At 34.9% G+C, this 11,214-nt stretch overlaps 1 protein-coding gene across 2 annotated transcripts in view; it reads left to right on the forward strand.

Annotated features, from left to right (window-relative positions):
* The window catches only part of LOC106138981 (fibroblast growth factor receptor 1), an 80,948-nt gene extending 71,118 nt beyond the window's left edge, over nucleotides 1–9,830 (forward strand). Inside the window, exons 7-17 of one of the 2 annotated variants that reach the window (XM_013340308.2) lie at nucleotides 178–477; nucleotides 740–928; nucleotides 1,190–1,392; nucleotides 2,724–2,859; nucleotides 3,250–3,503; nucleotides 3,883–4,126; nucleotides 4,592–4,781; nucleotides 5,208–5,322; nucleotides 5,930–6,123; nucleotides 6,894–7,031; nucleotides 7,431–9,830. In XM_013340308.2, coding sequence (XP_013195762.2) covers nucleotides 178–477; nucleotides 740–928; nucleotides 1,190–1,392; nucleotides 2,724–2,859; nucleotides 3,250–3,503; nucleotides 3,883–4,126; nucleotides 4,592–4,781; nucleotides 5,208–5,322; nucleotides 5,930–6,123; nucleotides 6,894–7,031; nucleotides 7,431–7,644 — 2,177 coding nt within the window. In that variant the 3' untranslated portion in view covers nucleotides 7,645–9,830. Of the gene's footprint in view, nucleotides 1–177; nucleotides 478–739; nucleotides 929–1,189; nucleotides 1,393–2,024; nucleotides 2,240–2,723; nucleotides 2,860–3,249; nucleotides 3,504–3,882; nucleotides 4,127–4,591; nucleotides 4,782–5,207; nucleotides 5,323–5,929; nucleotides 6,124–6,893; nucleotides 7,032–7,430 lie in introns of both variants that reach the window. The other variant, XM_013340307.2, reaches the window with a different exon arrangement.
* Nucleotides 9,831–11,214: the final 1,384 nt, after the last annotated feature.

The raw sequence follows: 11,214 nt of genomic DNA on the forward strand, positions 1-11,214 counted from the left end.
TTGTTACATTGTCCTTTCAATCTTAAAATTTACGAGGATTACCGTATGAATATAGATATTATTTTTGTTTGTTTGAGTAGTTGAATTTTACATGCCTAACATACTTAAGTGTCCCAATAGAAATTTGAATTATATAAGACTTATATTATGGACTACTGCAATAAAAATCTATTTCAGATCTACAAAGCCACGTTGTTCATGTAACAAGACCGCCTCCAGAAATACTCGCTCAACGTCGAATTGTCGATGACAAAAACGCCACAGTCAATACGCGAGTAGCGAAAAACGTTAATCTCAAAGAAGAAGACGTAAAAGATGATGATTCTGACGACAAAAATGATAAAGATCATCACAAGTACGGAGATGTTGATAATTCAACAAACATGTTTGCTCCAAGGTTCAAGCATTTATCAAAAATGTACACGGTTGAGATTAAACCCGCTGGAAGTACAGTTAAATTGAAATGCGCTTCTGAAGGTAGCTTAATTTTTTCTATTTGTATTTGCCTATTATGTTTGTATAAATATATATATATAGGTTTGTCTGTCAGTGTGATAAGTATCTACAACAACTCAACTGAAAATATAGTTGAGATTAATACAAAAGCGAGCGCTATTAGACCGGGCAAAGTTGGTTATAGACATTTAATTTTCTGACGACAAACCTCTGCTTAATTTGTAATTTTCTGTTTCTGCACCAAGACTTTGTATTTCTTAACACTACAACCTTCTTATTTCAGGAAATCCCACACCCAACATTACTTGGACGAAAAATGACGGCCTGATTTCTCGATACTACTCCAAACCATTTTATGGCAAGTGGTCTTTGACGTTAGAGGAGATGACCAAAGCTGATGATGGGAACTACACCTGCATCGTTTGCAATGCCCTAGGATGCATTGATCATACCGTTGAAGTTACTATTATCGGTAAGTGTATATACGGTTTATTTTTATTTATTCCAAGAATTTTAGCACTCAGTACGTATAGTTGTAAATGTAAGTAATACTAGAACATTCTTTTTAAACAGATAAGTGCTTCTTTTTTAAATGGTGACACCAATTGAAAATGGAGGTAATTAAATATTTCAATTTAACTTGATAAGAACGTTTTAAATTTATCATAACGTAACATTCCATGCAAAAGATTTAGAAAATACAAAACAATCACAAAACAACTTGTTTCCGTAGAACGCTTCCCCGCCAAGCCCTACATCAGAGAAGGTTACCCAGGCAACAAAACTGTACTCATTAATAGTACAGTTGTATTGTCCTGTCCCCCTTTCTCGGACCTGGAGCCTGAAGTCCTCTGGTTCAGATTAACCAACTTTTCCACCGTTAACGGGGAGGTTGGACCAATGGACGCGCCGATTCCGCCAGGATCAAAGACAGAGGTCAAAGTCCATTTTTGGTGGTGGATTTAAATTTGGTTCTTGTTGGTCTCTGTCTCAAAGATGTGTATAATTAATTGTAATTTACATGTTATAACCCGGTCTCAGGAACGGTGTTGGATCAATTTTACTGTAACAGGTTTCATTTGTAACTTTTGTAATAACAAAAGTTCTTAACATAACTGTTACAATTACTGGTGTTGAAATTTTGTCAGCTAACAGTAAACACTCGTCAGTTCAACAACCCTTAATTTCAGCGAATGAAGTATTGTTGTCGATAAGGAAAGTTGTGGTGAAGGATCCTTATTTTGTTTTCTTAAATTTAAATTTACCGTTATGTACCGTAATAATGTAATATAAATTCAGTGTATCTGGTTCTTAGGCTGTAGTATTGAGGTGATGGCTTCTTAAGATGTAATTTGTGTCTAACTCTATGTAAAAAGATTATACTAAATTAGCACAATTTCAGACTGGTGGACATAAAATGATTTTAAGAAAGAAGATGCTTTAATATTAATTTACTTTTTTTTTACTTGTATAATCATTTGAATTTAGCATCGTAAACATCTTCTTTCTTAAAATTATCAAGGTAATTGAAGAAGAAAATCCTAACTACATACAATTTTTTATTGTAGAACGTGTGTTTTCAAAACCTGTCCTGACGAAAGCTGTACTGAACCAAACGAGAATGGTCGGGGAGGCTGCTCGCCTCACCTGTCAGTTCCTCTCAGACCTCCATCCCTTTATCCAATGGATGTACTTCCCTAAAGACGAGTACATGTTCTACGATGTGGACGATAACGTCACTCAGCCATTCTTCTCGAACGATCAATCTAAGTTCTCTATCATGGTGAGGGCTGTAACTAATGCATGTGGTTTGGGCTTGGAAGTATTTTAGGCTTCGCATGAACGTTTATGTGCAGAATGGATAAGCTTTGAATGTTTAGTTTCTAGTTTTCTTCTAGATTTAAGTATTTAGATTGTAAAGGTTTTAACATGTCATGTTGTGTTTTCTGATGTTCATATTAGTACGGCAAGTGTTTCAGCAGCATGACGTTTGGTAAATCTTCTCATAAAAATAGTAATTCCATAGAAATCTGAATATTCAAATTTATATTGCTCAAAAACTTCTTTAAAAAAGTGTTATATTCTTGATCTTTTTTACTGTCGTTATAATTGTTTTTTTTTTTTTGTGTGTGTGTTTGTAAAGCTTATTTGGAAATGTTTATTCTTCTTAGCAATTTTTTTTGACAAGGCCGAATAAGAATGGTCTGTCTGCTTATTAGTAAAATCAAAACCACTTCGAAAACTTAATAATTTTTCAACATTTACAGTCTGAAAATCCTGACGACAAACCTGAGCAATTGACTATCTATAATGTGACTAAAGAGGACGAGGGCTGGTATGTCTGTATCGCAAGCAACGGCCTCGGGAACTCTACAGCGATTGGATATCTTTCTGTTGTTGAATGTGAGTAGCTCTTTGAAAAAAGCCTCTCTTTGGGTTCACTTTAATCAGTTTATCTTACTGCACGAATAAGGTACATGAAAATTCTTATTAAAGAGGCTTCAAGTGGATATTTTGATATGTCGATGACTTGATTTTGTTCCTTGACTTTACTTAGCTTTTAAAATAGAACCCGTAGATTTGACGTGATTTCTAGAATCTGAACTGAACACCAATAAGACGCTTTACTTTTACTAAAGCGCAATTTCGACTGTATTCTCAGGTTTTAGCTCCAAAGCCTTTCACGCTACCCAGCCAGTGTCTGCTGAATATAGAAATTTTTTTTACCCAACCAATTTTTAAATGGACAACTGAAACTCATTGGGTTTTCTTAAAAAATGACTTTTATTTCAGCCATGCCAGTACCAGAGCAACTGGACCACGGAAAGCACACGCTACTCATCAATGTACTGACAGTAGTCCTAGGCGCCATGTTCCTAGTAGCCGCCGTGATAGTGGTCATGATCTTCAAGAAGCTGAAACGGGAGAAAATAAAGAAACAACTGGCGCTGGAGACAGCGAGAGCGGTGATAGTGACGCATTGGACGAAGAAGGTGACAGTTGAGAAACCGCAGATGAATGGAACTGCCAATCCGGAAGAAGTTTTGGTGAGAAATTATTTTGTTACTTCATTTTGTGGTGAAATGTTTGACGAAGAAAAGCTAAGCTAGTTCGTTCATTGGTTTTTCATTGTGCTAGATCAGTTTTAGAAAGTAAGTCTACCCTCTATCTTAAAAAACAGTGTCACGAATTTACACCGTAATATTGGAGTTCAATTTTCTGTGAAGAAAGATAGATTGCTTCCAACTAATACTTGAATAACTTTAAATTCGAATGAATGTACTGTACTAATCATTAATTTAAAAAAAATACATCACTAGGATATAGAAACCCAAAAGTTACAATAGATGGCCTTTCATTCAATTTAAAAGGTATATACTGACTAACGATAAAAACAATATTATAAATTCTTACTCTCTCTTCCAGTTGATGCCAGTCGTGAAAATAGAGAAGCAGAAACTGCAGCAGGTCCAAGGAGGCACCAACAGTGATTCCATGATGATGTCGGAGTACGAGCTGCCCGTGGACATAGACTGGGAGGTGGCGCGGGAAAGTCTCTTGTTGGGAAAGGTGCTCGGGGAAGGAGAGTTTGGGAAAGTTGTGAAGGCTGAGTGCGTGGGAATAGTGAAGCAAGGGGTACCTTCGGTTGTGGCTGTTAAAATGCTGAAAGGTAAATGGTTTATAAGTTGCAGCGACTATTCGTGATTTTGTTCTATCTGTTAAAATGCTAAAAGGTAAATGGTTTATAAGTTGCAGCGAATATTCGTGATTTTGTTCTATCTGTTAAAATGCTGAAAGGTAAATGGTTTATAAGTTGCAGCGAATATTCGTGATTTTGTACTATTTTAGTGGCAAGTGGAAAGAGGTAGTCTCTGCTTACCACTCCGGGAAAGAGGCGTGATTTTATGTATGTATTTTTCTATTTTAGTAGATGAATAGTTATTTTGCCCCTTTACAGTTTCTTTTCTGTACTTTTTTTCTAGTAATCAGTGTAAAAAGGGTTTCATTACGTTAACAAAGAAAGGGGTATCACACTACATGATATTCGCCAACTAATAAGGGCATTAAGATTCTTCTTCATCTGAATCAAAGCTGCTTGCATTGTTTTTAAAATTAATTTTTTAATCAATTCCAGAGGGCCACACAGACGCGGAGATGATGGCTCTAGTCTCCGAGATGGAGATGATGAAGATGATCGGCAAGCACGTGAACATCATCAACCTGCTGGGCTGCTGCACCCAGGACGGGCCGCTTTACGTCATTGTCGAGTACGCGCCGAATGGAAACCTTAGGGAGTTCTTGAGGAACCATCGTCCAGGGAACAGGTGACATTTGTCTCAATCTACAATTGCCTTTGGGCTGCTTAAAAATTCAGATACCAGTTCTGCTTTGAAAAAGTAACAATTTGCGACGATTCATTTTCCCATCATTAAACTGTAACATTAGCTTTATTGCCTCAGAGCTTGGGGTTTACTACCTTATTAAAGTAATTTGAAGAGGAAACTTTTTTTCTATATCCGTCAGTAGGTACAATTGTACTAAAATATTTCTTGGGGACTCCGTTGATAGTTGAGAGGTATCATTATAAATAGATCTTTGTCAAGATAATTCAAGATTGCTTCTAAATTTGGGATTCTCTAAAGAAAGATAGATAGGTAGGTAAAAATAGATAGATAAGAAGGTACTAAATTCAATTTTACTTTTGAGATCAGTGGGATTGAGACCAATTATTAACTTATCCTTGTCTCCAGGTACGAGCCATTACCGACAGAGAACATTAAAGAGAAGAAAACTCTTACTCAGAAAGACCTTGTCTCCTTCTCCTATCAAGTCGCCAGAGGGATGGAATACTTAGCATCCAGAAGAGTAAGTAGAATTTTAACTATATGCTCAGGGCTACACCAGCTATTTATTTTGAATGACGAGAAAGAAGATTAAGCGCATCCCTAATTTAATCAAAAGCATTGGAAAATATTGGGGATGATTTTTTATATACTCTAACGACCAATCAACAGTTGGACATGGCCTTCCTAAAGATTTTCACAATTGAAAGCGCACTAGCATCCAGTGTTGTTTGCCGAGGCGTGGTTACTTTTTCTACAAAGAAACTTTCCAACCCAAGAAGCTAGTTCATTAATTCGAGTTTACTACTGTGGCGACATCTCTACGCCACTCGTCACAACATCCAATCAAACAACTACTGTCAATCATCGCGAAGATATTGACGCGCTCAACCAATAGCAGCAAAGAATCTTCAAAGATTTCACGGATTGGAGCTATATATACAACCTCCGACACAACATCGTTGGAGCCGCGGTTCTTCAGGCGTAACACCTAGCCTGGCGGAAAATCTTCCCTTTGGTGGCGGTCGAGCCGTACACTACTATTGGGCTATATCGATGACATTTTAATTTTAATTTATTCAACACATTTCCTCATTCATTTCGTCACTATATTTTATCCCAATTTCCAGTGCATTCACCGAGACTTGGCGGCTCGCAACGTCCTAGTCTCTGACAACTGCGTCCTGAAGATCGCAGACTTCGGCCTGGCTAAAGACGTGCAGAGCAACGACTACTACCGCAAGAAGACCGAGGGCCGCCTGCCTGTGCGGTGGATGGCGCCGGAGTCGCTGTACCACAAGCTGTTCACCACGCAGACTGATGTGTGAGTTTGCTTTCCATTTTACATTATGTTTAAGGTTGCAACAGTCCAGTAATGTAGGCATGGCTATAGTCTCATGGGTAACTTCAGAAAGCATTGGCGGAATGAACTAGACATATTCTAGCTTAATTTGTTAGTGGTAGCCAAGATAAAGAATATTTTTCCCACTCGCAGGACAATTCAGGTTTATTAAAAAAAAGTTCCAAGTTGATCAGAAGTTTAGAAACCAGTGAAAATTAAGCTCAAAGATTCCATTACATACATACATACATACATACATACAACCCAAGCTAATAAAAGCGTAGTAAAAATAAGTTTTGTTTTTATTTATTTGTCGTGCATGGCCAGTAGAAAGTTTACGTTAGGCTTAGGCGTTGAAATAAATCTTTTTTTATCTTATGTTCAACTGACCCGTACGTGGAGTACGGGTCTTTGGAGAGAAAAGTCACTAAATGTAGTGTTTTGCAACTAAGCCTTGAAGAAAAGACTTACTAAAAACTTGTTCCAGTCTATAAAATAATTAAAAAAAATAAAGAGAAAGTATCTGTAAAAATTAAAATAACTGTATGTACTTTATGTATGTCTATTATTAGTTGTGTGGGTGGAGTACACGCCTGTCACCCTTTCCATAATGTCTCCTATCTCGGGTCTGCTGGAAGAGAAACAAGCAGAACCTTTGTAATTTTGTTTCTTGTGTTTATCAGTCTCGATGTTTTCTGTGTACATAAATTAGTAAATAAATAAATAGATTAAATAACTGTCGTATTTCCCAGCTGGTCGTTCGGCGTGCTCCTGTGGGAGATCATGACGCTGGGCGGCACCCCGTACCCCACCGTGCCCGGCCAGTACATGTACCAGCACCTCAGCGCCGGCCACCGCATGGAGAAGCCGCCATGCTGCAGTCTCGAAATGTAAGCGCCATCTGTTGATCGTCCATGTGAACTTATTCAAAATTGTTGCCAGCGCCATCTGTTATTCATATTTTACTTGCAATAAAATTGTTGTCAGCGCCATCTGCCATTCATATTTAATTAACAATAAAATTAGAATTGTCAACGCCATCTGTTATTTATTTACTTTTACTACTTAAATGAAAATGTGTTGTAAGCGGAGCGCTTACCTCCTCTTGATGTCCAAAAAACTTGAAATTGTATTAACCTTTCCTACATACCTACACTATGTATTTAGATTTACTGAATTTATTCAAAATCAAATCACCATCTCTCGAAAGCTACTTTTCGCTTTAAATAGAATAAGGTAATATATTTTTTTAAATGTCTCCTCCATCTAATAATAATGTTTCGTTACAGTTACATGCTGATGCGAGAATGTTGGTCCTTCTCGCCCGGAGACCGACCGTCGTTCACAGAGCTAGTCGAGGACCTGGACAAGATCCTCACGGTGACTGCCAACCAGGAGTACTTGGACTTGGGACTCCCACAGCTGGACACCCCGCCTTCGAGCTACGATGGCTCTGGAGACGAGAGTGACAGCGAATTTCCTTTCATCACTAATAGACTTTGAAAATGATCGTGTGGTTATTGATTTTCAATTGATTGATCACGCCTCTTTAGCGTGTAGGCAGAGACTATATCTTACCACTTGCCACGATAAGTGCATACTTTTGCTACATCTTAGTCATAAATTTTTTGAGCTCGTTGGTTTGGGGACCTGATATTTCCTCAGAACTTCTCAGATTCAATTGCGATCAAGACGTTGTTTATAGATACTGGTTTAGATGGAGGAAAGTGAAAGTGATTGAAATTTTAAGTGTTTCTTGAACTCTCGAAGTCGGACCTTATAGATAAAAGTAAAGTGCGGTTGAGAGAAGTAGGAGTAGAAGATTTGAAGAGTTTCGTCTATAATTTTGTATTCTAATGTTCACACTGCAAGAGCATAAAAACATCGTGCATGAGCGAACTTGTACAATATGAGGCAACTAAATGTGACTGATGACACAGTATACACACATATAAACATTATTTAAGCAAGGCACTCTCTGACATTACATATCTCTTGTGTTTCTTTTTCATATAAAAAATAAACGAAAATAAACGTTGAAATTAGAACATAGTGCCATCTTTTATACAGTAACTAAACTAAAAAATAGTTTTTGCTAAGAACTTTTGCTACTTGACGCTAGATGGCGCGCTATAAAATTTATATTTTACCAAAACATTTTTTATTTCGTTAATCTATATAAGAAGAGAATTTTTACACATTATTTTTACCTTTTATTTTTCTTACGTACCTAAAGAAGAGCTAAACCCTCAGTTACTTTAAGATCAACAGTTTTAAGCTTGATCAGAAATATAGCTGGTCTGTTAATGATAGCGCTAGTACTGCTTCACATAAAGAAACGTTATATTGAGTGATATTATTATGGTGATTTGACATGGATTTTGCAAAAAGGAAACTTTTGTCAAATATAAACAAACTGATCAATTAATGGTTTTGAGTTATGCTTACATTTTTTAATAATTTAAAGCTAATTAATTAGCTCAATTTTAATAATTCACTTTCTAATCTGCAATATTCTGAGGTATGCTATATTTCTAGGTTTACAACATTATACGTAACGATGATTAAGAATGATGAGATTATTATAGTATTATTATGAAATAGGTTTCGATCAACATCCCACCTCTTAGCTATGCCTGAACGGAAGTCAGGCATGGGATCCAGGCATTTCGAAGTATTTTATTTATTAAATCTAGTTATGAGTTTTTGTTAATATGTTTTATGTATGTTTAAGGAAACTTCTTAGTATAAAACTAAATGTAACTAAAAAGATTACAAAAACGTTTGTGCAGAAGATGGACTTTATATTTTTGGTGTATAGTTTTAAAAATTCGTCGTATCTATTATTTATATTTTTAGATTAACCAAAGTGCAAACAAAGTATTGCATAATATCAAATATTTTGTAAATATCGTGTAAGACTTATTAAAACAGTTTGTAATTGTAAATAGTATTCTTTACGCCAAAGTTTTCTGGGTATATTAAAGGATTTCTTCAAGACTTATGATCAAAAATAAATGTAATTAAATTTCAATTATATTATAATTATTTAGCATCTAGTCTTATTTTATTGTTTAGATAGAAAATCTTTTTGAATATGTAGTTAGATAAGTCATTGTATGTTGGCTTTAAAATGTACACCTCCTTTTATTTAACGAGGAAAGAAAATAGCTCTCTTGATATTTTTCACCAAAAATAATACATTTTTTTAAAATTGAAATTGAATTTGGGGTCTCAAGAAAATTAACAATACGTTATTCTATATAAAACTAGTAACTTTAACTTTTAAATAAAGCGATACTAGATTTTCTCACTGTGTCGCATTTTACCACCAATAATGTACTTAAATATGTCAAATTATCATAAGCCATTGTATCCAGATTATTATATGAACAGGCAATTATTGTGTATGCCATATAAAAAGCAAGGTATTATTGTATGAATAATAAATAGGTAGGAGGCGGGAACACAAAGTGAAGCATTAATTTTTAAGTACAAGATCTGTTTTTACGTTAATTTGGTATGGAAAAAGTGCATCTAGGTATAGGCGAAATTATGTTAGAAGAATATTACATACATACCTATATTAAAATTCCCAAAAATTTATTTCATAAAAGATTTTTGACGAGATGTTTTTCTGTTTGTATATTTGATATGTCTATTGGAAGGAATGAAAAATAAATGTAGTGTTGTATGACGAATTAAATGTATAAAAGTGGATTGTAGTAGTTTTATTTTCATATTTATCTTAAAAAAATTTTGCTAATCGATATACACCATTAGTTTTTAATATACAAAAAAAATCGAGGCCATAAAAATAAACGCTTTTTAATTAGGTATATCCTTGTATTCATGATTCAATGTATATTAAATGTAGTCAACGGTAATAATATAAATGTTTTCTCGCTTCGACTGTACTTTACGCAAGTATTTTTATTTTCTTCTAAGAGTGTTTTAGTCGATAGATGAAAATAATTAAAATAAAATAATTCGACGACTGAACCCCGGGGCCCGTTGATAGCGGCCCCAGCTGACTCTGTTCAGAGCTGAATCCTACTATGTCAGTATGGATGTTTGTTGCTCTTTCACGCAAAAACTACTGAACCGATTACCTTGAAATTTGGTATGTAGGACGCTGAAGACTCAGAATAGCATATAGGCTAGTTTTATCCCGGAGTTCCCGCGGGATTGATAGGGTTTCCATGCGGACGAAGTCGCGGGCGGCCTCTAGTGTGTAAAATTAAAACAAAAATGGTCATTGTTTCACATTTATTATTCGCATTATTTTGTCGATATTATGACATTACATACAAATCTTCATACAAAAAATTATGCTAGTTAATACATTTACAATATTTCTATTCACGAATCAAAGTGTATACAAAATTCACTCTTATAGAGCTTCGTCGGTTATCACAAGCCTAGCGACGTTACGATCATTTTGAAGAAGCACACTATCAATCAATCAATCATTGCTTCCTCAATTTTTTTAATTATTATAGCTATAGGTATATAATATAAAGGAATAATTACTACTAGTCTTAAACCTTTCAGCCAGTATTCTTAAATAAATACGAAACATTTGTTTTAAGAAGGTATCTATAACGTCTTCTTAATACTTTTGATAAGCCGAATATTTTTTATTATTCTTAACAAAAAGTAACAATAATTTTGCTACAAACGAATAGCAAATTTTTAAGAAGACATAAATAGGTAGTATTAGTCTTTCAAGTATCGAATAATTCGTGCTCTCAACAGGTAACATAAGAAAAATAATTTATAAACTCATAATAAACTATTAGAAACTTGTAAAACAATTAAATCACTTCAAACTTAACTAAACGAGGTTACAACTTAATTTAATCTAAATTTGTATAATACTTGTCAATTTCATTATTTGGTAAATAAGGTTGCCTCATACGACGATAAATTAGTCAAATTTAATAGCAACATGAATTATGATCATGTTTAATTAAATTACTAAAACATGACCACTTATTTAAAAACTATTTAAAGAGTTGCCAATATGAAGGCATTCCAGGCACCGAAATAAAGAACCAACTCATGTTATTA

The sequence above is a fragment of the Amyelois transitella genome, chromosome 20, assembly GCF_032362555.1.
Source record: "Amyelois transitella isolate CPQ chromosome 20, ilAmyTran1.1, whole genome shotgun sequence".
Lineage (NCBI taxonomy): Eukaryota > Metazoa > Arthropoda > Insecta > Lepidoptera > Pyralidae > Amyelois > Amyelois transitella.